General features: G+C 47.8%; 1 protein-coding gene across 2 annotated transcripts in view; it reads left to right on the top strand.

Annotated features, from left to right (window-relative positions):
• The window catches only part of SHISA9 (shisa family member 9), a 219,742-nt gene extending 205,532 nt beyond the window's left edge, over positions 1–14,210 (top strand). For both annotated transcript variants that reach the window (XM_019750674.2, XM_019750675.2), the window contains one exon: positions 13,032–14,210. In XM_019750674.2, the coding sequence (XP_019606233.2) occupies positions 13,032–13,411 (380 nt within the window). In that variant the 3' untranslated portion in view covers positions 13,412–14,210. The remainder of the gene's footprint in view (positions 1–13,031) is intronic.
• Positions 14,211–27,938: the final 13,728 nt, after the last annotated feature.

Here is a 27,938-nt window from a genome sequence, read left to right as displayed (position 1 = left end):
GCTTTTCCAGTTGAGGCCGGGCTAGGGGACGGTGGAGTGGCATTGGTGACACCCATGGGAGGCTCTTGCAGTCATCCAGGGTGGTGGTGACCTGAGCTGGTGTGGGGAGAGGATGGAGAGAAGAAATGGAGTGGAGGGTAATTAAGAAACTCGACAGCATAGTGAGTGGGCTGGAGGGAGCAGCGCCCAGCACTGATCTCACATTTGAGCTATTTGAGCCTGTCTCAGCGTCCCCTGGAGCCGTGCTAAAACCCCGACTCCTGGGCCCCACACGGACACTCTGCTTCATGGGCCTCGGGTGGGTGCCCTGATGGGCTGAATTGCTAACAGGTCCTAAGGGGGTACTACGGCTGCTCGTCAGGGGACCACACTGGAGTAGAGAAATCTTGCTTGTAGAAAAACAAGACCGTTCTGTGAGGTTTCCAGGTATCTTTCTGAGGGGTCTGAAGAGGGGAGTTTGACCTGAGCTCTAGCGGGAGGAGAGGAGAAGGAAGGGGGCCACGCTGTATCCTCATATTCCCGGAGAGCTTTAGACCCGCGTGTCTAATGAGTATCCTTGGACTACACAGTTGTTGCTTTCAGAGAGGCAGATTTTTGGGTCTTGCTTTAGATAATAACTGTTCACATGTCAACGTCCATTTTTAGAAATGCAAACAATTTGGAACATGACAGACCTACTAATTTGAGGCATAAACTTTTTTTTCCTCCCCGGTGAAAAACAAAGCCATTACGATTCCCGTGACAGCGTTTGGAGGCAGCCAGCCTGCCTGTCCTCACGCCAGCCTCTTGCTGTCTGATGCACGTCAAAATTATTTCAGGCTGGGTCAAAAGCAAGGGCTTGGAAGCTGTTTTTCTACCCAAATGGGGCTGATTTCACCTGTCTTGCTAAAGTGCACCTTTATTTATCCTGTCTTGTCTGGGGAAGAGAAAAAGGGTCCCAGAGATAAGCCAGGTTCCTCAGGGGTCATTGATCCTCCCCTGGGGTTCTCTACTCAACCTGCAGTTGCTGAGTCTCCCGAAGGCATGACAACCAGGTTGGGGGGTTTGCATGGCCCCCACACCCCACATCCTAGAGTGTGATGGGCTTCGCCTCACACACACCAGGGTTCCAAACATGGCCACACCATTTGGGGTTCTTAGTACCTTCAGCAAGTTACACAACCAATCTGGGCCTCTATTTTTTGATCTCTAAAATGGAGACAACGCTCTCCACCTACCTCCTAGGTTGCTGTAACAATGCGATGAGATGCCATGTACAATACATGTCACAGGGCTTGGCAAGCACTGTGCTAAAGTGATAAACACAGGGAGACTATCGCTGGTATTATTACTGTTATTAGCAGGTGAGCAAATGAAAGGCTCTGAAAACTCTCGTGGTAACAAAAACTGTCAAGCTCTGTATAAGCCATCATTTTCCCAATGCCTTTGACATCGGATCTCTTTTCAGGGAAACCAGTTACTAGCTTAACATCCGGTCACACAAATGTTGCTGGGAACCCACTTTGGGAACATAGGGCAGGAGTGGAGAAGTAGGCAGAAGAGTGGGTGTCACGTAGAAGGGATGGGTAAAGGGGGAGCTAGCTGTGAGGAGAAAGGATGAGGTCCCTGAAGGGACAACTGGCCTACTTTTACCCACATTGACTGTAACTCACTTTGGAGGGGAGCAGTTATCTGCCAGGACAGGAAATGGCAAACAGACCATACCTATTTGACCCAGTCATTGTTCACTCCCGGTGGTTTCCCCATGCATGTCGCCCCCTAGTGGTCACTACTGTTGATCCACTCATGCCCAACCCTGGGAACTCCTGGCATTCTTGTTTAAAACTCTCCATGAAAATTTTTCACCACCACCTCAAGCCCAGTGGACTCTCCTAATCAAAATGACTCTTTGCACCTGCCTTGTCTGTGCGTCCAGTGTTACACTGGAACACTGAACCTGGGGGAAACTGCCAGCGTGGTGCTGTGATTTCATCCCTCTGGCGCTGATTAGAATCTGGCTGTGTGCTCTTGCTCAAGCCACTCACAGGCTCAGAACATCCATTCCCACATTTCTAAAACTGAGGCAATGATGATATCTGCCCTTCATCGGGTTTGGGGGAGTAATTTTCTGACACAATGCAAGTAATACACTCCAATGAAGGCAATCAAGAAAACACAATCCCTTCGGCCTTCCTTCTGGCTTTTACACATGCGGGACCTGAGTCCCCCTGAGATACAAAGTCACACAGGACAGTTACGTCACACCCCGCCGCAGGACCCAGACTTCAAAGAATAGCTTAAAGCCTTGACCCAAAGGTATGGGAGCTGCTTCTTACAGGCATAAATCTTAAGTCCACCCACTGCTAAGAAGCTGGAACCACTGGATGTGGGGCCCCCACATTTTTTTTTCCTATTTTTTTCAGTCAATTTTTAGATGCACCTTCTGGGTAATTCTATGCACACTAAAGTTTGGACCTAAGGCCCAATCGTAGATGCAAACACAATTTGCCCTAGAATACCAGTTTTCACATGCCAGCGTTCCTCCCGACATGGGTATTTTTGTTGTTTGTTGAAACAAAACTGTTTTCTTAGTTGGGGTTTGAGCTGGGGCCACAGCTGGAAGGTAAGAAGTTTGGAAGTGGGACAGTCTTAGATTTGCTGTCCTGCTCTGCCCCTTATCAGCTGTGGCAGAGTAATTTGGCAGCCAAGTTACTCATTGTCTCTGGACCTTGGTTCTCATCTTCCATGGAAAAAATGATACTGTCTTTATCACCCATCTTTAAGAGGGGGTTAGATGGGGCGATGTTGGGGAAATGGCTAAAACACTGCGTAGTACATAGCAGGTACTCAATAAACCCTACTACTTTCTTTCGTCTAAGAAAATGCATGTAGCTCAGTGGTAACGTCCATCCGAGAGATGCTACAGAAGACACAAGACAATAGAAAAGCTGTGATTTGGGGTTACCGTCCTGTTGGAATGCACATATTCTGGGGGAGAACCCACCTCAAAGCAGCCTTAAAATGTTACTTCATGCAATTCGAGCTTTTGCAGTTTTCTGGTTTGGTTACTGGTTTGCTGGTAGCAGTAGGGCACAGAGCAGGTAGGGGGCTGGGAGTTGATTTTTTTTTTTTTCATAAAAATCAAATCCCACCAGCTCTTGAGTTCGGCCTCTTTTGTAAAGCATGTAGCAAGCCTCAGAGTTTTGACGAGCTTCCTTGGGCGCCCATAGGGCTTGAAGGGAGGCAGGGAGGAGATTCTTTGCTTTGCAGAAAACTCCACTGCAGCAAGATTGCAGCAAGCACTTGACTGGTTTGAAGGTACGTCCCTCCGAGGCGAAGCCAGGTCCCGTCCATTCACACTTCCCCAGCACCTAGCACGGTGCTCCCGGTGCCCTGTAGACACTCAGTGTACACTTTACTGATATATCATTAGGCGAAGCTGGGCTCCTGGTCGCTTTTCTGAAGAGACTCTGGGATACACCAGAAAAATCAACCAGGTAGCAGTCAGGAGAATTATATTCTAGACCCCGTTGTTGATGTGGGTGTTCTTGAGGCAACAGCTTCAGTTGCCTCTCCTATAAAATGGGAGATTTGGATGACTGAGCTGATTAACCCGCTCTATCGCTATAAGTAGAGATCCCAGGCTTAGCTTTGATTGGCTTGTCACGTGCCCACCTCTGAACAAATCGTTGTGGTGAGGGCAATGAGATGGGTTGTTTGTCGTCACTGGGGCATGGCTAGAGGGTAGAGGAGTGGAGGCGTATGTCATCCAAACCGCATGGGCTAAGAATAGGGGAGAGGTTGGTCCCCCCTCAAAACTGGGGCTCTTCCTAGAAGTAGGGTGAGGGGCTGATTGGTATTTGTATCAGTTATCCATTGCCACCATAATGCTGTGTAACAAATGACCTCTCATCGCATGGCTTATAAATTATGTAGCTCATCATCTATTGCGATCAGGCGTCTGTGTGCCGGCGATTCATGCTGCTCTGGAAGGTTCTCCTCATCTCCTCTGAACCTGCCATGTGTCTGGGAGCTGGCTACATGCTGGCTGATCTAGCTGGAATGGCTGGGGTGACTTGACACTGCCCCAGGCGTCTTTCATCCTCAGAGCGGGTGGACATGTTCCCATGATGATGGCAGAGGTGCAGGAGAGCCACCCAACACCAGCAAGCACTTTTTCAAACTTCTGTTTGTGTCATGCATGCGTACATTCCTTAGTTACGTGGATGAACTCAGAATCCAGCGGTGAGGAAGCCAGGTCCTCCCTTCTGGGGGGGAGTTTCAAAGTCACATGAAAAGAGTGTGGATCCAGGGAAGGGTGAAGAATTGAGGTCATTCAGGCATTAATCTAATATAGGGTCCCAGATCTTATCATTATCTACTTTGAGCTGGTCCTTTGCTACAGCAAATTGGAAGGAGGTACATAAGATTAAGGATAGTTAAACTTTATTTGCTTCATTAAAAAACAAAACAAAAAAAAAAACCAACAAAAAAAAACACACCAACAGTTGAATAAAATTTCCCCAGCTGGGAAATTGATTAGAAGACAGAGCACACAGTGAATTTCTGAATAGAAACGCCTCCATGTATGGAGCAGCAATGCAGGATGCGTGCAAAGGCAGTGAATGAGTATACAGTTTCCATCCCGGGCCTTTCTGTGCAGAGGTCTGTGGTCAGCCATGGCTGGAGCCTGAGATCATCCACCTTTGTCCAACCACCTTTCAGAAAGTGGTGACTGCCTAGCAGGACTGCCTAAGGGCAGGGACAGAGGGCCTGAGGTTTCAGAGACCTGTCACAAGCAAGACTTTGACACAGGGCTCCCTGCAACAACAACAGAGGGGCTCATGGGACATCCTGGACAGCTTAGGTACAAAGCTCCAGCCAGGTGCTAGTTCAGAATCCTCTCCAGCAAAGGAAGTGGTACCCCCTATTGGGAACCTTCATGGTTAAGACCAAAATAGGCTAGGCTCCTGGCCTCCCCTTACCAATTGTCTCCCTTAGGGAGACATGGCTTCAGGGAAGGTACGGGGCCTCATGGGAAGAACCTAGAGCCCAGAGCTTCATTAGAACCTGGTTCAAATGTGATTTTCCCTACTTGCGTCTCTGTAGCAAGGCCCAGAATCAGATGAAACAGAGCTAATTTGCCATAAAGACAAGTCTTCCCATCTCCTCCCCGGCCCTCTCTTGCCTGTGAAGCTAGGCCTTTTTCCTGCCTTTCTTGTTCCTGCCTGCTGAGAGAGCCTCAGGAACCTGTACAGCTTTGTAGCACATATTTCAAAAGGAGAGAGAAATAACTGGATATTTTTTTACACCGTAAAACCGTTTCCCCTTTTACTTTTTAATTCAGCTTGTGAAGGAGAAAAGAAAAGCAGAGATACTGAAAATACTCTTCTATAAGTAAAAAGTAAATACTGTCCAATTGTACCAAAAGGCCACAATACAGTGGCTTTAAAGAAAGAAGTCTATTTCTCTCTCGTGTAGTATCTCCAAGGGCCCAGCCTGGTGGAGCAGCTCTGCTCCAAGTTGTCATTCAGGGACCCAGGTTCCTTCAACATTGTTGCTCTACCTCTCTCTACCATATTATCCTCTTCTGCATTGTTGTAGTTCCTTGTTGGCATAGCCTATGGGAAGGCGGGAGAGAGAAAACCCAGGTCAACCAGTTTTCCTTAAAGCAAGTAAAGCGAAGTCAATATCAGATGCATTACTTTTGCTACCTTTCCATTGGTGAGTGATTAGACACATGGCCAAATTTAGCTTCCAAGGAGACTGGGAAAATCTAGTTTGGAGCTGAGCGATTGTGTGCCCAAGAAAAAAGGTAGAAGAGGTCTGGGAGACAAGTAGTAGACTTTTACAATATTTTCTCAGGTCAGTGTAGACGTTTAAGGAGTTGATCTCTATACCCCTGGGAGCTTGTATTCTAGTCGAGGGAGACAGTTAATACACAAGTAACTAAGAAAGAGAATTTCATAGAATGATACAGGCTACGGTCATCCTAGAGAGGTGATGGTAGCAATGGGTCAAGGGGTGCTCTGTTTTGGTTGGGTCATCAGGAGGGAGTTTTTTGAGGAGGTGGCCTTTGATTAGAGAACCAAATGACAAGAAAGATCAAGATTTGCAACCAAAAATAAGAGCCTCTGGCAGAGTGAAAGCAGGCACAACAGGTCCAATGGCTCTGAGATGAAAAGCTTTGTGTGTTCAGGAACGGAAAGGAATCCTGTGCAAACTGTATTGAATAGTGCCCTCCACCCCCCAAAAAAAAAAATTTGTATCCACTTGGAACGTCAGACTGTGACCACACTTGGATATAGGTCTTTGCAGCTGTCATGGAGTTACAGTGAGGTCATACTTAATTAATGTGGGTCTCAATCCAGTGACCAGTGTCCACATAAGAAGAGGGAAATTTGGATGCATAGACACACCCAGAGAGGACGGCCCTCTGAAGCCAGAGGGAAATCCCGGAACGATGCAGCTACAAGGCACGGAATGCCATGGATGGCAACAACCTCCAGAAGCTAGAAGAGACCAGGAAGCGTCCTCCGCTAGAGTGTTCAGGAGCATGGCTCTGCCGGCACTTGGATTTTAGACGTCTGGCCTCCAGAACTGTGAGAGAATACATTTCTGTTGTTTTAAGCTGCCCAGTTCGTGGTGATTTATTATGGCAGCCCTAGGAAACAAATCCACTCTGTGATGGGTTCACAATAAGTGTGGAACAGATAAAAATGGACAAACAGCCAGAGACCAGGTCATGCAGACCTTGGGGGCCATTGCGAATAATTTGGATTTTCTTTGCAAGTGTGGTGGGAAGATTAATCACACCATTTCTACATATTCTTGGAGCAAAGACAGGGACAAATGAGGAATGGTGAAAGCTTTGCTTTGCTTACTAGGTGAAATCCATCACCTGAGACCCAAGAATATCACCAAGTGAGAACGAGCGATAGGAACCCCTCCTTAAGACATCTTTGGCCCAAGGAAAGAAGGTAGGTGGGAGGCCACCTGCCAAGACCCTCAGATGTGCAGCTTGTTTTGGAAACTGGCTGTTACCTTGACTCTCTCCATTTCCACGGAAGCAAAGCTCCAGCCCCTTTCCCACCTGTGTAAGTGTCTGCGGCTAATTAAGAGAGAGACAGATGGAGGGAGGTACCATTTAATTTTACAGCGTCTATTCCTTCAAGGCAATTAGGCTCACTGGAAGGAAAGCACCTTTTTCTTTCTTTCTTCCTCTTTTTAAATGAAGAAAAATCAAACTGGAGAGGACCAGTGTTGTTGAAAGGCTCACACATCTGTTTCCTGGTCTGCTTGTCAGCCATCTGCCCGTGAGGTATCGGGGCTGATTAGGTTAATGCATTCATTAATGGGGCTTTCAAGGCTGTTCAATGAATCTGTTATTTCTTGCACAAAGAGCTTTTTAATATACTAAGACAGGGACCACAGTGCACAACGCTGAGAGTGGCCATGAAAGCATTTCTTCCCCCTCCTCTGGATTCAAATCAGAGGGCACCAGAAACACTGGAAAGAGAGTTTCATGAAAATTCCATTTCCTGGTTATGGGAACTGTTCATCCACCACCAACCACATTCTTATTGTTGAAATAATCTTGAAAGTAATTCTCTGAAGGACAATTTTGTGCCCCAGGCAACAACTCTGTGCCTCCTCTTCGCTTCTCTAAAACATCTGAGTCTAGTGGAGGAAGGGAGGATGGTCAGGCAAACGAGTGGGTGCGGATGACGCACGCTCGTAGTCTTGTCTACAGGACATCCGATAAGCGGGTGACCCCTTGCTTCCCTCTACCCCACAGAAATCTTTTCAGTTTCTTGAAGCCACCATGCTCCTTCCCACCTGAGAGCTTTTGCAAATGCTGCTCTGTATCAGTTGCCTCCTTCTGCAGAACAAACTACCCCAAAGCTTCCGACTTAGCAGCAACCATTGACGGGGCTCCTGATTCTGGATGAGCTGGGCAGCTCTGGTGCTTTGTGCTGCATTGGTTGGTCTCGGTCAGGCTTCCTTGGCAGGTCAGCTGGTGGCTATAGGGTCTCACATGACCGCACTCAGTATCTGGCAATGAGCAGGCTGTTGGTTGTGAACATGGGAAGTGGCCTGGGGTGTCTCGTCCTCCAGGAAGCCCTCCCGGGCTTCCTTCTTCACGTGGACGCAGGTTTCCAAGATCCTGAGAGCAGAAGTTGTAGAACTAAAAGGCCAGGGTTAGGACTCGTGTCACATCACTTCTGCTATAGTCTCCCGGTCACAGCCAAGGACAAAGCTGGGCCAGGTTCAGAGGGTGGGGAAATAGATGCCACCTGTTGGTGGAAGGAAGTGCAAAACATTGTGGCCATTTTGGCTCTACACCACGTGTTCCCTCACCTGAGACGCTCAGGAGCACATCCACAAGGATGCCTTCCCTAGTCAGCGCTCCATCCCAAGCAGATCAAGGGCCCTTCTCATGCCAGTGAGGGCACACATGCTGGGTAGAGGGAAGTGACGAGAGAAGGATGGTTGGTTTGGATGAATGCCTCGTTTGTGCTTAGCAGGTTGCCTGGCCCAGAATGGGTGCTCAATAAATGTCTGTTGGATTTCCTCCAGATCTTTTATACGCCAGGAGACAAAATACATTCATTGCCTAGTTACTGTACTCCAGAAATGTGCTGTGTAGCTTCTGTGTCTCGTATAATTTATTCCTCATGATGAACCTAAGAGTAGTTTATATTGTTCGCACCTAAGAATAGCGTTATAAGAGGTTAAGTGACAATCCTGAGGTCTCATAAACTCAGGTGTGTCTGATTCCAGAGCCCACCAATTTTCTCGTCCACTCCACTTGTACCCCACGTACCAAACACTTTCTATGCTCGGGGAGTACCCAATGCCAGGTTCACCAAGAGACCAATTCAGAGTTGGGTGGGAGAAAGATGTATTAGGTTGGTGCAAACGTAATTGCGGTTTTTGCCATTATGTTTAACCTTTTAAACCACAATAACGTTTGCACTAACCTATAGATTGTCCATGTGAAGCTCCACGATTCCTCTTCATAGGGGCTTCTCCGCACACCTGCACTGATCTGCTGAGAGCTGAAGGCCTCTAGGGCTGTTTTTATGTAGAACTTTTTGAGAAGCCATCACCCGTCCCAGCTGTTGGGACACCCACCTCATAATCTCTTTTTCTCGGCTTGTCAGAAACAAGAGCCCTGGAGTGTATCCCTTGCTCTGAGCAGACGTAGACTAGTTCATTGTCTGGAAAAAACAGACATGGGAATGGATGGTTCTGGATCATGCCTGGGACATAATGAGGGCACGTGAGACTTTCAGTGAGAGACTACTGGGAGGAAAGGAGGAAGGCGTATCTACCCAGCTATTGCTCGCATAGTCTCTCTGCTTTTGTGGTATTTTGCGCTACATTCATTCAGTGACTATTTCTTGAGTACCTCATGTCCACTAGAGAGAGGCCGGACATTGCTTATGTAGCGATGAGCAAAACTCAGACCTGCCTTGCCGTCTGGGAACTCTAGTGGGAGAGACAGTTAAGAATGAATGGACTGCGTCAGCAAGTGTAAACTGGCAGCCATGATCCGTGTCATGGATCAAAGCCTAGTGGGGTGGGATCTGACCTAGTGTGGGGGGCAGTTGGAGATAACAGGAGGGAGATGGGAGGTCACTTCCCTTTAGTTCTCGACAGAAAGCTATGTGCCTGCACTGTGTTAGGTGCCGGGCTCTGCCTGTCGTCCTTAGCTCTGGATGTACATTAACCAATGTGGGGACAGGAGCGGGTGCTTTAAAAAATCTGTGTCTGAGCTGGTGGTTTGTGGGAAGGACCAAGGAATCTGAATGCTTTAAACGCTCCCCCGTGTGATTCCATGTATGGCTGGGGTTGACAGCCAGTCACACAGATGGAAAGATAAGGTCCCCTGCTCTCAAAGCACTCAGAGTCTAGTGGGAGAATATAGATGTGAAAATGGAAAATTATAAAGCAGCGTGGTCAGTGTGGTGATACAGAGAGGGCGGGGGTCCCTGAGAGAGCCCGAGGGAATCGAGAGGTGACACCAGCTCAGTGTTGAAAGACAAATGACAGAGGGTCCAGTGTGAATGCAGGGTGGGGACACCTCAGCCCTGGTTCTCAGACCAGCACAGAGGTCTCACTCCAAATATTCATAGGACTGGCTGTTCTACTGAACCATATTTATGCTTTCATGTAATTTGTGGGATTATTTGGTCACTATCCACCCTCCTTAGTCGAATGTACACCTCACGAGGACCGGGGCCATGTCTGTTTCTGATTCTCCCTTATATTTCCATTGTGCAGTGTATGCCTCGTGTCTATTCGGGGGTCACTAAATGACTGAACAAATTGCTGGAAGAGGTCTTGGTACATGAGCGACGCCATCAGTTGTGCGTTTTAGAAACATGCCTTTGGCTGCAGTGTGGGGAAGGGACTGGAGGACATGAAATGAGGGAGGGAGTAACATTCCAAGTGGGGAGCAGAAACGGAATAGGTTAGGGAGGCATTTGTCCGCTAGGGCTAGAAGGGCCTGGTGATTCAGCAGTTGTGCTGGGGGACAAGAGGACGCGAAGGCAACTACTCTGCCACATTTGTGGCTCGAATGACCCGTAAGCTGGTGTTCCCATGCGAGCGAGCAGGGAGAGCCTGGGGAAGGATGGGTGTGGGTCATGGTTTAGGTGTCAGGCGTGGCCACCTCAAGTGGGAGGTGCCACTGAATCTCTTCTGAAGTCCAAGGGGGATTTCAGAGAATTTTTCTATGGGAACTTCATGGCATTGGGAACTTGGCACCTAGAACTTTCTTCTGGAAGACCGAAAGACGGGGCTCTCCCATCGACGTGAAGCTGACTCACGCCACGTTAAGCAGCGCATGGTGTGGGGATGTGAGCTCATCAGTAGCAGATTCCCGGGTTCCTTTTGGCGTCGACATTCTGGATCTTCAGGCAGCTCTAGAATTTATGGAAAGGGGGACTTTCCCTTGAAAGATGGCATCCTCCAGGGTTGCTGGCATGAACAGGAAGAGAAACCCAACTGAAAGTGTCTTAAGCCTGGAAAGTGAACATGTATGCAGCTTCTGGGGGTGTTAAGGGGTCTGAGCGGAGGCCACACTTGCCAGGAAACAGTGCAATGATCAATAAGTGACGTCTGTCCTGGACCCACAGGGGGCAAATGGGGTGTATTATTGCCCACTCAGTCCTGAAACCAAGGCTTTCCCCTGCTGGCCTTTCCGAAGCATTGAATCATGTCTAATGGACTTAGGTTCTACCCTGGCTCAGCCGCTAGCTGTGGGTTACGATTTAACCTTAGTTAACTTGTTTCCCAGGCCTGAGCTTGACAGTTTCCTAATCTGCCAAGTAGGATTAAAATCAGGGTTCTTGAAATGAGGCAAGAGACCTGAAACTGTGACTGTCTCCATGAATTTACATAAATTCACACGTGTGATAGTGTGGGACGTTGTTGTAAGTGTGACTGAAACAGCAGCAAAGATTTCTGGTCGCCGGAGACACGTTAATTCAAAGGCATATTGATAAGAATTTAATTTTAAAAGTATGGAGGATCTTTAAAAATTTGCAAGAGAAAAAAAAAGAAAAGGTCTCATAAAATGATCAAATAAATAAATCAGGAGAGAAAGAGAAAGAGAGAGGAAGACGGTTGGGGGGGAGAGTGAGAGAAAGAAAGAAGGGTACGGGGGGAGAAAGAAAAGGAAGGGAGAGAGAAAGAGAAAGGAAGAAATAAAGAAAGAGAAAAAAAGAAAAAAAAGGAAGAAAGAAAGCAGTGCTGTAGACGGGTGAAACAGAGTGAAAATTGGCGGCACGCTCTTGTAGCTTAGTCGGCAATGTGTACCAAGGGTCTTCATGATGTTTAGGCCCTTTGACACAGTAATTTCCCGTCAGGTAACTCATTGCAGGGCTGGATGGTAAATATTTCAGGCTCTGTGGGCCTTGCAGCACATACTCTGGTCTACACTGCAGAACAAAAGCAGCCGTGGACAGTAGGTGAACGAGGGGGAATGGGAGTATTCCAGGAAAACTTTATTAATACAGACACAGGCGACAGCCAGTGGCGTCCATAGGCAACACTCTGCCATCCCCTGATGGAGACTGAGAAAATAGTTTTAGAAGTGGTCTAAATTCGAACTTCTCACTACAAGGAGATCTTTAGTCCAGAAGATTCTCATCTCAGCTTTATTTATATTAGCAAAATATTGGCACAGCTTGAATGGTCATCAGGAGGGGGAGTGATTAATCTCGAAAGTTTCATTCGATGAAATATTATGTGGACATTAAAATGCTGTTGATGGATCATTTATACCAACAGGAAGCGATGCTTGATAGATGAGTGTGAGCAATCGGTTATTTACGGCATCGTGCTGGTGGCTAATATCTACACACGTAGCACACATCGTATCACCCAACTCTCCAGACAGCCCAATGAAATATACTTGTGTATTGTAATTACGTGCCTTGTGCAGAAACTGAGGCTAATAAACATTAAGTAACTGAGCCAACGCTTTGCTGCTAGTAGGTGGCAGAGTTGGGATTTGAACACGGGTCTGCTTCCCTGCTGAAAGCAAACAAACACACTAATAAAAATTCCCAGTGAAACCCTGTGTGCTGAGAAGACCAGGAGGAAAGACACTCCAAGGCTGATACCGGCTCTCTGGAGCGGTGGGGATAGACAGAATGTTTCTCGCCATGTTCAATCGTTTTGCTAATGAGACTGCATCAGCTTTAATAATGAAGAAACAATACCTGCATTTTGTAAGAAAGCCGAGTGCTGGATGTGCCTGTGGTGGGAGAAGTGTTCATTTGGGGGGGGGGTCCTCGAGATTCTGTTGGGGCTGCCCTGACCCCCCCAGTCCTGCTCTTGTTTGTGAAAAGGACACGATCTTGTCCTTCCGTCTGTTCCAGGTGGAGTTTCTATTTCTAGTGTGTGTCTCGTGTGGACTGTGGCCCTCTCTGACGCTGTCCTCGGGTTCAGCTGCCAATCCCTAACTGTCTTTCTCTCTCCTCTCTCCCTTCTCTGCTCTCTCCTTCCCGTCACCATCCACCTGTCCCACTGTCCAGCCGACAAGGTCAGTGATGACTTCTACGCCAAACGCCGGCACCTGGCCGAGCTGGCCGCAAAGGGGAGCCTCCCCCTACACCCCGTCAGAGCGGAGGAGGAGCCGCGGGCCCTCAGCCCAGAGCAGGGCCCCGCCAAGCAGAACGGACAGAAGTCTCGCACCAACAAGATGCCCCCACATCCCCTGGCCTACAATTCCACCGCCAACTTCAAGGGTTGGGACCCCAACGAGCAGTCTCTCCGGCGGCAGGCTTACGGCAACAAAGGCAAGCTGGGCACGGCCGAGTCAGGCTCCAGCGACCCCTTGGGGACTCGCACCCAGCACTACCCACCCTCACAGCCGTACTTCATCACCAACAGCAAAACAGAAGTGACTGTCTGAGCTTTTGCTTCAGAGCGTCCTGGAGACCACACTCAACTGAGAGGCAAAAAAACATCCCCGCCCGCCCCCTCCCTGGCCCACTCCCGACAGCCACCCACTCACTCACCCTCTATACCAACCAACCAGAAACCTGCTGGGGACATGGAATCACACGTTTCCTGGGTCATGCCTAACACGTGTCGGTGGGCGGCTGAGCAGGACCGAAGCATGGACGTCCAGCAATACAGCAGAGGGAAACTGAGGCACGCTCTTTCGACTTCAGGCCCAAGGTGGCCGGCTCACAGGCCCAAAACATGGGGGTAATTTTTCTTTTCCTCCGAACTTGAAACTAAAAAATCCATGATGAAAAATAACAGTAGCACAATTTAGAGAAATTGTCCATTTGAGCACATATACCACTTGCCACGTGCTGTCTGTTTCTGGGTGAGCGAGCCCCGCTAGAAGGGGGCAGAGAATGAGGTGGGCACTGGAGAAGAGTGTGTGTGAGAAGAGGCGTCGTTCGGGAGGCACCTGTGCACATGATAAGCCTTTTCTAAGCCTGAGGCGTGGTGACACGGACACACAGTTTTGACGAGCGTGAGACAGTAATGAACCCCAACCATATTTACAGTCCTTTTCATATCAGCAACGTGGGAAGCAAAAAACAACACTCAAACTCAGAAAAACATACATGACTCCGAACCCACCGACACTGATTGGGAAGAACGTTTGAGAACAGCCCTCAGGATTGTGCACATGGAAATAGGGGGGATAGGCTTCTGTGGCGGGGACAGGGTCCAGAGAGTATTAAGTAACTTTATTTTAAGAAAAGAAAAATGAACTATAAGCCCACTACAAAAGAGCCGAGAACAGCAAAGCAAATTAACTGTTGTCCCAAATTTCCAAGGCTTGGATATATCAACAACGACATCAAGGAAAAAAAAAAATCACAGATGAAAAGTCTGTAAGAGGTGAGACGGGGACCCGAACCTCTGAAGTGTGGTGTGTCCCCCTCGCCACCGAGACAAGACACAGACACACACACCAGCCCTCTGTTAACTGTCGGTCCCCTGAGTCCCTTCCTTTCAGCCCGTTACCGCCGCCGCTGCCGAACTTCAACTGCTGTGGACTGAAAAATGTCATAAGCGTGGGTGGTGCCTTCAGTGTGTCACTGTTTAACGACAGTCTTGTTTCCCAAGTGCAACCTGTGTTCTCTTTGCCCCCCTCTGTCCTGTTTTTCTGCAGTAGTAGGTGTCTCCATCCTCCCATTGTTGGTGAGCCCACCCCATCACACCCTCTGAGGGGGCTGCTGCAGTGTCAGGGGAACCTAAAGACTGAGACCTCCCTACCCCCCACATTGTCAGAAATCCATGAGTTCTACCATTTTCTAGCTCCCCAAACTGTCAGGCATTTCTGCGTCCCCCAGTTCCCACGGGCCCTCCAAACGACCTCTCCAAGGTGTTCATCTCCCATCCAGAACTCCCTGAGGATGTTTTCAGATGGGTTCTCCAGCCCTTGGGTGTCCCAGCAAAGGCAATTTTCGGACTAATTCTCTTTGTTTAGTGGAAGCCCAAGAAGGTTGCTGAGAGAGAGGAGATTTTCACTTAAGGTGAGATGTTTTCAACCAGTCCCTGAAGGTCTTAGCTAATTAACAGGAACCTTTGAGAGACCCCTTAGCGGTTTTGGTTTCAGAAGCTGCCCTAGGTCTGGTTTCTCAACACTCAGAGCACTTCCTGGGACGCGGAACTCCAGCGTCTGCCTCTCCCATCTCTCCACTCTGACATCGTGGATTCAGAGGAACCCGGTGTTGGTTCTCCTTTTCACTCCCAGCTGATCTGGCGACTCTGACAATGCATCTTGGTCTCCCATTGGAAACACGAGGAGTAGGGGCTAGATTGAGCTTTTCAAGCTTTTTGAAATAGCAGACCCTCTGCCCATTAAAAAAAATAAGTGAAATCATGCACAGAAGCCCCTATAGAAGATCCCTTTTATAATGAGGCTCTGTGCTGCACGAAGCAGGGGTGGGACATTTACTGTCCACTTTCTCAGTCTTTCCCCTGAGACCCCAGCGCTCCCCCCAGAGCGGAGTAAACACCGCTGGCCTTGGAACTGATTCATTTTTTAACACATTTAACTTTTAAAAAGGAAAACTTTCCGCCATCATCACAAATAGAAAACCAGTTATCAGTCACCCTAAGTAGAAAGTAAGTATAAAAATAACTACAAAGAAGTGGCTGTTAAGTTCTAGCTACATACTATTGTCTGTGGAAGGCTCTGAACCTACAGCCTGGCTTTTGTGTTCTCTCTCTCTCTCTCTCTCTCTCTCTCCCTCTCCCTCCCTTTTCTTTATCAAAATGAGATCAGATGTTAAAGAGTTGGCAAAGATATACCAGCATCTAATGGAGACTTTCTCCTTGAAGCAACCAGATGGACCGACCAAAATGCAAAGGGAGCCATGTTCTGTGTGACTCCGTGTTTAGTGCTATACCCGTGTACTTCTCATGGTCATTTTGTGTACGCTAGTGGTTCACACACAGCCTATACTTCAGGAAATACGGGCTTGGCTCATCTCTGAGGTTCCCTCCAGCTCCAAAGGTCTGTAATCCTGGTCTCCCTTTTGGCTCGTATTTGATCCTAGCCCTCATCTCACCTTTATCCCAACCCTGATCAAGGACCTTTCTTGGTCTCTGAATCTGCAGGATTTTATTGATTCTCCACGTTCCTTCTCTCCTGAGATAATGTCATCCAGTGAGTTTCGTTTGTGGGGGCCCCGCAGCTCTAATTTTGGCAGGAAAGTTGTGGCATGGTCGAAAGGACGCAGCAGTGATGGCAGTCCCAGAAGAACGGCACTTTCCAGTTGGCTTTGGGAACCCAACCAAGGGGAGAAGTGTGGCCCAGGGAAGTTCATTCTTCACCTTCCCCTAGGGAGGGTGACAGACCTCGTGATGCTGAAAGAGTATCATAAGGGAGGACGTAGGGAACTGTGCCTGCCAAGGGTCCAATAGCCCAAGTGGGGAGACATAGAAGAGAGAAACCAGAGCGAAGCAGAGACTGACTCTCCCTTCCCCCTCCAAGCCGTCACTAATCTCGACTGGCCTTTAGCTGTCCCTGACTTCCAACCCAGTGGGTCCAGTCTGACTGCCCTTTGCCCTCCCAGAGCGTCTCAGCCTCCATCTGCCTTGGGCTCTGCCTGGCCTCCCCATCAAACTCCCCCAGTTTTTTGTGCAAATGGAGCATCTTTTATGTGCGAATATTTTAGTAACCATATGTTCTGCAAGTAAACCTGTGTTAATACTTGTCAACAACTGCAGAGTTTATGATACCAATAACACTTCCTACAATGAAGAAACAAAAAACACATTTGTTTGTTTTCTAAGAATGTTTATTTGTAAACATATGTATTCACTATATTAATATGAATTTCTTACCTGGCAATAAAACTGATTATATGTGATGCTGTGGGGTGGCCATGTATCTTTCTAGGGTCCCATATCCTAACCTGAGTGTTCACCAGGGAAGACCAACATTAGCAGAGAGAGCTAAATCTTTAATGCTCGGAATGTATGGGAAATCTTTACAGTAAAGCAAAGTTTTAGTGAATAGCAACTTACACATGTTTTCCAGGAGATGTTTTTTGGTTGAAGACTTTTCTTTTAAGAGTCTGTGTCCTGTCTCTTAGTTTACTTCCTGTCTTAAAAATATATACCGTGGCTAGATCTCATCATAACTAAATTTATCCTTAATGGTCAAGAATCTTGCTAAGATGTGCACTTCGTTTTTTTCTACCAGTAACCAGGGTTGTACAAGACACACGTATTGAAAGGATGAGCGATTAGATTCTTCCCCTACTTGTTAAATTGTATTTCCTGCCTGGCTTCTGTTAGCATTACATTCGAAATTTTCAGGTAGAAACCTGCCTTAGTATGATTCCCTCGCAAGGGGCTCTGAGACAAGGATTTGAATTCAAGTAGTTTATTTGAGGTGTGACGAGAAGGCTGGTGGGTGGGTGGGAGGGGAGACAGAAAGGACAGCCGTGAGTGAAGGACGCCAGCTATGACAATGAGTGACGGGAGTTTGGGGAACAGTGTAGAACGGACACAGAATTGTCCAACCCAAGGGAGATGGAGTGGGGGTGTTGGCACACCAGATCCCATCAGACGTCATTTGAGCATTCTTTCAGGGAGTGTCAATATCAGACATTCCCAGGTTGTCACGTGCCAGGGCAGAGCGATTTCCATGATGTGGGAGAAAGCCCCAGGCATAGAGATAGAGATGCACCCACCGGTAACCGGAAGTCAGCCCTTGTGTACCGAAGCCCTGAGACCCAAGGGGCGGGGGCAGGAGCTCTGCTCAAAGTCTGAGGTCTCCTGGGAAGGAAGCTTCCATTCACTGGGTGCTCAGACAAGTTGTCAATGTCAAGCGAAGGGGACAGTGGACCACACCTTGTAGCCAGGGTCATACATCTAGTGGGTGGCACGTTGGGATTCAAACCCAGGTTTGTTTGATTCTGAAGCCAACCCTGTGACCTACCCCAACGGCCCGTTTCATTCTTGTATGAGCAGTTCCCGTGCTTCCTTCCTTGGGGTCGGGAACCGTAAATGTGTAGTAAAATTGTTCCAAGGAGACGCAGTTCAGTCCGGGGAAAAGGTATGCAGCTCTGGATCAGGTAACGTCCAACAGTCAGGGTCCACTCCGACCAGCTGTCACTGACCTGGGGGCACCGAACTGGCCGGATGCTGCCTCAGTTGGTGTTTCTGTGCTTCAAGTCTGTTCATCAAAACAGACCTCGTCCTCAGAATGCTTTAAGGTCCAAGGTGGAAAGACAGCAGGTCCAGAAGAGGCGTCTGGGGCTCGCAGACAGGGCACTGCGCATTTTGACTCAGTGTGCCTTCATTTTGTATGACCTGTGTCTGACTTCTCCTCTCCAGGAGGCAGCGTAATCTTCTGGGTAAGAGCAGGACGTCTGGAGTGAGGCGGGCATGACAAGGGCACCTATAAGGGGTAGTTACGAGAAGGATATAAGGCCGTCTGTCTGCAGAAAGCTCCGAGAACACTTCCCAGACAATACTGTTTTCCAGATTTTCAAACTTCATTCTGAAATCATCTGTGGAAGGGATGGGGAGAAACACCAAGCTCACTGGCGTTGGGTAAGGTACATGTGAACTTGGTACGGTGCCTTTTCTTCCAATTCTTTGGTTGTTGGTGATACTGCGAGCTTGTCAGAGATAGGATTTTACTGCAGACCCCATAGGTATAGTCACGGTGAGTTTTTAAAATGGGCGAGAAAATAAGTTCTTGCTCAAGGAATGTGGTTTGCTTGATAGAAGGGCTTTCTCAGATCTGGAGGTCTATAGGGGATGAAAATTGTAATGAATGAGATCCGTGGTAATACATTCCTGGCTTCAGATGGTTTATTAGGTGTCTGTTGCTGCAGAACTATGAGACGGCTCCAAAACTTAGCAGCTTGAAGAACACACATTTATTATCACGGGCCGGGAAACTGAGCGTGGCTGAGCTGGGTCTCTCGTGGGCCACAATCAAGGTGTCAGCCAGGGTTGCAGTCTCATCGGAAACCTCAGGTGAGAAGATCTGTGTGTAGGCTCCCTGTGTGGCGCTTGGCAGGATGGAGGGCTTGGTTCCTACCTGGCTCCTGGCGAGGCCGGTACCTCATCACGCGGACCACTCCAGTAGGGCCGCTTGCTTCATCTAAGACAGCAAGGAAGAGTGGCCGCTAGCAAGACAGAAATCACACCGCCACATCTATGGGTTAGAATCAGGTGCTCCCAGGGAAAAGATGACATAAGGCCGTGAAGGCTAAAAGGTGGGGTCACTTGGGGCCGTCTTAGAGGCTGCCTGCCGCAGGTGGTCACGAAGCCCCTGCCCCCGGGACAAAAGTCTGAGCTGTTCTGTCTTTTGTGAGTGGTGACTACCATGTTTCCCCGAAAATAACACCTAGCCGGACCATAAGCTCTAATGTGTCTTTTGGAGCAAAAATTAATATGAGACCCAGTCTTATTTTACTATAATATAAGGCTGGCTATAATATAATATAATATAAAATATAATATAAAATGTAATATAATACAATAGATAATATACTTAATATAAGACTGGGTCTTATATTAATTTTTGCTCCTAAAGACGCATTAGAGCTGATGGTACGGCTAAGTCTTATTTTGGGGGAAACACGGTAACTAACCTGGGATCAAACCTTAGCGCCACCACTTTCAGCTAAACAGATGATTGCCCTAGAGAGACACAGTTATGGCTGTCCAGACAAGAGCTATGCTTTGCAGCCCCTCTCTCCTTGCATAAGGATGGGGTCTGTGCTGAGTTTGTATAAGATGAGTGGACGTGATGGGGGCCGCTCTCAGACTTGCTCCGTGGAAAACTCCAGCAAAATCCTCCCAAATCTCCCCCACCTACTGGGTAGAGGCCAACACCCAGTGTACCCTCAGGAACCACACAATGGAGGTGGCACAGCCTTGGTCGGCCCGAGCCTTTGGACGATTTGTGACTTCCCTAAGTCCCTCGCCACCATTCCCACCGCTAATTGAACTTGATGTGAGTGAGAAATATACTTACGTTAAGCCTGGGGATTCCAGGGTTTATCTGTTACAACAGCTAGAATTTCCTTAGCAAATCCCACAGATGACACATCTTGAACAGTGTCTGGCACATGAAAAAAAACAATAAATGTCATCTGTTACCATCCCCATCGTCACGTTGACTAAACTTCTGAACTTCTGCTCTGTGCTAAGAAATTCCCAGACCTCACCTTTAATCCTCACAGCAACTTTGAAAGGCTTAGGAATTCCCTTTAAAGAGTAGGAAGCTGAGAAGTTTCGAGTGTAAGGTCACAGAGCAGGTGCTGGAGCAGTCACCTAAGCCTGGTTTGCGTGGTTTGGTTCCATCACCGCTAGTATCCCTCCTGCCCTCTTGAAGTTGCTGGTATGATCTGGATCCAGTGATGGAGGTGAAACCTCTGCAGGAGAATGTCTGCCTCCTCAGCTTAGCACCTCCCTTATTTTCTTGTCAGGTTCCAAATCCCAGCTTGTGCCGAGGTATACAGTTCAAGAAAGGCATTTCCCATCGAGAAATGTCATGGTTGCTAGAAATAATCCTGTCACATCCTCTTGAATGTTTCCTCTTTGTGAGTTCAGAGGTTTCAGTGGGATTCAAATCTTTTAATGCCTCCTTTAAAAGCACTATAAAAGGGGGCCTGCGTCCTGGGAAAGGGTGAACAGAATATATGACTAATTGTGGAGGGGTGCAGGGGCAACACAGCCAATCTCCCTGCTATTCCGCACGTGTGTGGACGCCCAAGTGCGCTGGGATAGGAGTCAGGAAATTCGTAGTTTTAATTCTAGCGCGCTCCGGAAGTAGCTGAATGATCGGGGACACTGTGTTCCTCATTCCTATGATACAGAGGCTGCAACCTTCCAGTGCTGGCTGCTGTCTCAGCTCCTCTTGGCCACGGACTCTGCCTTCGACAACTTCTGATCCCTCAGTGTTGGAATAACCCCGCTAGGCCCTCCTGGAATAACACCCCACTCTTTTTTTTCAATTTAATTTTTAATTCCAGGATTCTGGGGGTGGTTAGCTTTGGGCTTGAGAAAGATCTGAGAGCCCTGGAAGCAGCTCTGTTGGCTGGAACCCAGCGACTGTCTTATCGTGAGGTCAAAGGCAGCTGCTGCAGCCGGAGAGGGGACCTCTGGGGCCTTGTATCAAATGGTGCTCAGATGCGAGTATCAGGATTTGGTCGCTCTAGAGGCCCTGGGATCAGCATTTTAAGAACCACGCCAGGGATTCTGATGTAGGCAGTTGGTGGACCACTGTTTGAAAATCACTTCTAGACAGATGGCTTGACTCTGCCTCCAGCACTCCGGCCCAGTAAAAGGTCTCTGGGCATCTTTTCTCGTCTGCACAGTAGGGCTCTTCACCGCTGCAGGATTTTTATCAGGAGTAGATGCAATGGCAGATGGGGAAGCTGTACAGAAGCAAAGATGACGGCCTTTATGTGTGAAGTTCCCCATGCTCCCACCCTTCTCTTCTCAGAGACAGAATATTCCAGAGAACATTTCAGCTCCTCACTCCCTCCCCCTCCTATATCACACACCTCTCGAGCCCCACTTCACTTCCTCTTGCCCAATTGTTTTTCTGTCGCCACGGCAACCAGCCGAGTGGGTGTACCCAGAAAGCCCCTGGTCCAGGTGTGCTGCAGACCTCTTACTTTCTGCCTCGGCACCTTCCTGCCTGCCCCCATCATGTAGGGTAATGTCAGGAACTTGCCCAACCATCCTGCAGCAGGTGTAATGCTGGAAGAGGGAGGGGTTGACACCCCATGGGCCAAACCGTGACCAACGGGGGCTGGGGACAGGTGGCTCATAGTCTCCCCTTCCGCCTCTTGGGCAGACAATTCTGAGTGCGTTCTAACAGCTCCTCAGAGGTCCCAGTGGGCTGGAGCCCACTTACCATCAGGTCCAGAAAGCCCCTTGGGGTTGGCTTTTCCTCTTCCCCTGTTTCAAGATCTCTTTCCAAAATAAGTATCTTAACGCTTCTTCTCGGTACCTGCGCCACATGGAAAACCTCCTAAGCAGTGGTTCTCTGGAGTGCTTCTGCCACTTACAACCTTAATCCTGAACCTTTTGTCCAAACCCACCGCTCACGTTATGCTCCCTCCTATGAGGTACTTGAGGGTCCATCAGCTCTTGAGTTGAGGGGGAGATAGCCATCCAGTTGGGCACAGTTATCCCTGGACCAGAGTATTGTGAAACACCCCATCAGGTGAAGAGACGAGCACAGGAGAGAGATCTTTTATCTAATTTATCCTAACACTAAGATTAAGAAGACAAAAAGATGAGATGTCACTGAAAGTTACTTTTCACTTTTTTTTTTTTTAATCCTCCCACTTCCTGTTTTCTCTTGGGAGATTGAAAAGTGTCTTCTTGCATATTTCTCATGATCAGAACTTAATGGGAATTCTAATTAGGGCTACTGCGCACTGTGGTGGTAGTTTGCAAAATGTAGCTTTGGTTCTTGTTTGTCAGGCTGCCAGTGTTTTGCATCCTTGCCAAAGATGCCCTCTCTCTAATAATAATGCTAACAGCTATCATTTATTGAAAGTCTACTATGTGCCAGGCAATTTGCATACATTTGGCACTCATAGTCACAAAAATCATAGGAGGTGGGAACTATTAACCCTCATTTTAGAAGAGGAAAGTCAGGCTCAGGCTGATGAAGTGCTTGGCCTGAAGCCTTGCAGCTAGGAATGGGCAGACCCGGGATTCAAACTCAAGTCTATTCTCTGGACTAGAACTTTTCGTGTCCAGCCTTCACAGAGGAGCTTAGGAAGAGAGAAGCTAAGACAACAAGATGACTTGTCACTGCTTCCAGAAGGGCTGTCAGTTCCAATCAGAGTGTTTGTTATGAGTTGTTATGTCTCCAACCTGGGTTTCTTGGTCTCTCTGGGGACAGTGCTCTAGGTGAGGGAGTCCCAGGAGACTCTGAGACACCCAATGAGAAGGGCAGTAACAGCAGACCCAAGAATAGACTGATTGCTTATTCATTACTCGTTAGTTCTCAGCTCTCCCATCGCTCAGAAGGCTGTCAGCAATCACCACCATGTTCTTTCCAGAAAGGGGCCTCTAGCCTGGCTAATCCTCTTGCCCAGAATTGAACAGAGTCTCGGGGCAAATCTTTCTGATGTGACATCAAACTGATGCTGTCTGGGGCTTCCCAGAGACCCCTCAGTGGATACCTTAGGGGCAAAGTGAGAGAACTGGACTGTAGCAAAGGAAGGAAGAGTCTCTTCCCTGCTTGTTCAGTGCTGGTTTCCTCGTTGAGCAGGTGTGCCCAGAGGCGGATTCGTACCAGGTACCAGGTGTCCACCAGGCTCTTCTCACCACGTGGGGGGAGCTGGGTCTGCCTCGTTCATGTTGCTTTCTCGCTCCTTTCTGTCTCCTTCTTCTCATTCTCCTGAGCATCTATCTGCTTCCTGAAACCACACACTCGCGCACCTGACTTTACCAGGTCGAAAGCAGCGTTGACAGCTGCTATAACTCCTCTCCCTCCCACTGCCTCCTCACGCTCCTGCCCCTTTCCTGTTCTGGTCCTCCCTCCCTCCCTCCCCCCCTCCCTCCCTCCCCCCCTCCCTCCCTCTCCCTCTCTCCCTCCCTCCTTTCCTCCCTGTTGGTATTTCTTTCTTCCTTTTTATTTCAGGCACTTCTCAGCCTCTAGAGCCTGCCTTCTCCCAAAACATTCTCCCTGACTCCTCTGTTTCCCCTCTCTTGCTTTCCATCTTTGGGACCACATCTCTCCTTGTCTCCCTGTTTTACTCTCTCTCTCTCTTTTTCATATACACGCAAAAGATTAATTCTGTCTTGAGTCAGTCCACATTAAACCATCACCGCCATCTTCCATTCCTATTTGTTTTGTCCCAAACAAGCACCACTGAAGTTCAGAAGACAGCAGTTAAACCCACATCTGGCCGACTCCAAAGCCTGTGCTGTTAGAAGCTGACTCAGTTTCCCTCTTCCACATCCAGTCTATTTGCAGTTCCTGCCAAGTTAATACGCTGCGTTTTTCTCAAACATGGTATCTGCCTCCCCATCCTTCCTTTTAATTTATCCACTCAACAGACACTACTTGAAGACCTGCTATATGTCACTATCTATACTAGTAAGTCTGGGACAAGTGACAGAAAAGACAGTAAGATGTGATCCCAGTCCACAGGGAAAAGAGATGACTGCTATCTTTGTATAAGTTTTCTTCACTTCATGCCTGGGTTAATGTAACACAATTTCCTCAACCCTTTCTCCACGATGAAGTTACAGTGCCTAAAATTTTGTTTAAACCCTTTCATAGGATGTCTTCCCTGTAGAATAAGGAGGTGTCATTTAACATCCTCCACATCCTGTCCTACCGCCTCCCCACACACACCTTTTACCATTCTCTACCTTTCCATGCTCCTAGAAAAATGAGGCTGTTGGAAGCACCTCCCAGAATCCACGTGCTGTTTCCTGCCACCTGGCCTGGTTCTTTCCTCTGCCCAGAATGATTTTCCTCTACATCTGGTCACCTGTACTCATTCTTTAAGACTTGATCAAAGCGTTTCAAACTCTCTCAGTCTGGATTAGCTGCTCCATTTCATGGCCTGTAAACACCCACCATTAAAATTATAACATATTATTTTATAATCTGGGTAGGAATCTTTTTCCCTACTAGACTGGGAGCTCCTAAAGATTAATTGGTCTCTCAATTCCCACTGCTTAGAATGAGGTGTAAAGCAAGGCAATTGATGAACACTTGAATAAATGAATGAACGAACGAATGACTGAGTAAATGAGAGAATGCTACTTTGACTACAGTTTGTTGCCTTTCTGAGCATCGATAATCCAGGACTTACTGCGCACGAGGGACAATTTGTGGTTTGAAAGATTAGGGACTGAAAACCTTCCTTTGGTGCCAGTGGTGGCGGCGTGTCTTAGACTTCTTTGAGCATCTGATGTGACCCTTTCCCCGGAAAAATACATACACATAGTATGTCTGCTATAGTTGTGGGGACTCATGGGTTCCCGATGCCCGTATATGTTGGCCTCGGGCTCCCCTGAAGTTGGTATTAAGGACTCTGTCTCTAGAAATGGAGCCAGGATACAGCAATTTGCCAGAGACCAGTCCATTTAGGAAGTTTTGTAGGAGCAGAGATGTGATTAGAACTCTTTCCTTCTCTCTTGTGACATTATATTCCCTGTTGGTGGAAGAGCTTGGCCGTCAGTATGGAAACCTTCCTACCAGTCTCAATGTGGCTTAGTTTTTATACCCTTAGTTAAAAACTATTCAGCTGGTCTTCAGCTGGTTCTCTAGGCTGATTGTTTTGTATTCGGTAACTTTATACGGGAAGAAGCTGCTGGGTCAACGGTATCATCTGTCCACCAAGCCACGTGCCGAGACCACATGATCATGAAGCCCTTCTGTGAACTGGGATGGATGTGGGCTCACGACCACGGCTTTCATGAGCCAGACAGGACGCTGCCAAAGACTATTGTGAGATGGGAGTTAGTGGGATTAACATTCGTAGGTGGCCGACTCTTTCTGGATCAGATATGAGCACCCCCAGGAATCAGAGCATCTTTGCCTGGCCTCTAAGTCCTGTGGCTGAGGACGACAGCAGATGGCATTTTGGTGGCTTGTGTAGCCCACGGGTCTGTCGTTGTTTAGCTCTAATAGCAACATGACAACAGCTTCAAAAGCGGCAGACAGATAACACAGACGTTAATTAAATCAGCGTGCCCAGGTGGGCTCCCTCTACCGAGACTCAGAAAGTACAGATAAGCGCCAGGCATTCCCTTTGAGGTTCAGACAGAGAGGAAACCAATATCCCCAACACCCTCGAATGCCCTCAGACAATCTGGCAAAACAACAGGCTGTCAATCGTCCAATGAGGAAACCTGGTCCTGAGATGCTTGGTGCCCGAAAAGAATGCGGGTGATACTAGCTATATATGTGAGGCAGCCTGAGCTCCCACACAGGTGACTGCAGCCAGAATGGAATGGATTTCATGCAATATCCTTAGAAGCCCCAAGTCCTGATCCTGGAACCCACAGCCTTCTGGTGAATTTCAGCCTCATTCCTGTACAGTAAAATCTTTTGTGCTGCAAAGATTAATTCCATGCTAGTGTTTCTCTTATACTTTATCACGCTAAACAGAATGTCACTCTTGTTTGTAGCCTTGAGTTGCATTTCAGAAGATCCTCCTTCAGATCCCTATTTTTGAGTTGCTAGAAAGCCCCGGTTTAGAAGTAATAATATAAGTTGAGTGTAAAGAATGCTACTCCCTCTTGGTACTCGCCTTTCCGGGCCTCGAGTGCTACAGTCTCTGCACAACTTGCACGCAAGACATAGTGTTCAATGCAGAGCCACCCAGGGTCCCCAAGTCTCTTCCTCCAATTAGAAACATCACAACTCACGGCTCCCACTCCATGTAAGAGGCAACATGGCAACTGTATTGGATTCAGAAATTGGCAGAACCTGGAGACAAAAGAACTAAGTTTGAGTTTTGGTTCTGCCAGTTATCAACCACAGGACTTTGGACAAGCCGTGTAACCTTTCCATGCCTCAGTTGCCAATCTGCCAGCGGAGAAGAGTAATGTTAATTACCCTTGTGATAGAGTCACATAAAATTGGTACATGAAAGTATTTTGAAAACTCCAAAAGACAAGTCTGAGAGACTGTCATCATCAAGGAGAGAGTGGGAAAAGAAACGACCTGGGTATGGGATCTGGATATGGGCCAAACCTGTCCTCTACACTTTAAAAATGTCTACATTAAAAAGACGCCAGAATCACAGACCCAGAGGTGAGATACTCATATATCTCTTTCACAGAAGGTTTTAATGTATTCCCACATGGTGTAAAGAGAGTGGACATGTTGACTTCCTGAGATCCAAGGGTGTCCTATCCTATCCCATCCTACTCATTTAACAAATAAATACTCTTCAAACAATCACAGAGCATCAAACTACATGACATATGCTAAGGATACGAAAACCAATGAGATACTAATCCCTTCTCACCAAGATGGGAGAGTTTCATAGGTGAGACAGAAATGACTCCTTTCTAGGGAAAGAGGCAAAAGGAGAAGCAAGCAGCTTTAGGGGATGTTTTGAAAAGAATAACTGCCAACATCCAGAGTGTCCTGGCCATCAGTTCACATTGGACGCAATCTTTTAAACTCTAATTCATCTCCATGTGCAGGCTGGGATGGTGAGAATTTGTGTTCTTAAGATAAAGGATCAGAAAAGAAAGGTTCACGTCTGCTCACCAGACATCAGATAAGAAAGTAGGTGCATATTTTGTTTTGTGTTTGCATTGTCATGTTCAGGAGATGCTTTTTAAGGTATGCTATTTTTATAGCCAAGCAATTGTATGCACAGAGTTAAAAATATCAATCAGCTTTAAAAGGAAGAGCAGAGGTCCTCTTTCCCCATGTCTCCTCACCTGCCATCTTAGATACCTTCCCAAAAGCAAGAATTCCTAATGGCTAGCTCTTTTTCCAGAAAGTTTGCTCTGTTTCTAACTATGCAGATGGTGCTATTTCCTGATTAATTTGCCCCAGACATTATAAGGGAAGATAAGGATTTTGTTCTCTCACATGGGGGGTGAGTTCTTTCCCCAATCTTGGACTGAAGTGAGGGTTCTGTGGTTCTCAGGGCCCGTAGAGGCAGTTCCCACCTGGAGGTCTTTCCAGGCGACAGGGAGGTTGCTTTGATGGGGGCAGTGTTGGCAGGTTCAAACACACAAGCAGCCTTCCTGTAGGCATGCGCTGTTGCTATCTCCCAGTTAGAATTGCTCAGGGAGGCCCAGGCCTTCTGGAACATAGGCTGGCATTGCAAATGTAAAAAAAAAAATAAAAAAAAATAAATTAAAAAATCAGAAAAACTTTCAAGATGGCAAACTACTTGGCTGAAGTCCAAGGATAGCTCTGGAGACCCTACTGGAGGAGGAAGTGAGCAGGTGTGGGTGGGTGGGACAGAGGCAAGAAAGGACAG

This window comes from Rhinolophus sinicus, linkage group LG18, assembly GCF_036562045.2.
Source record: "Rhinolophus sinicus isolate RSC01 linkage group LG18, ASM3656204v1, whole genome shotgun sequence".
Taxonomy (NCBI): Eukaryota; Metazoa; Chordata; class Mammalia; order Chiroptera; family Rhinolophidae; genus Rhinolophus; species Rhinolophus sinicus.
The sequence above is the reverse complement of the archived record's forward strand: the minus strand, read 5'-3'. Positions and strand labels throughout refer to the sequence as shown.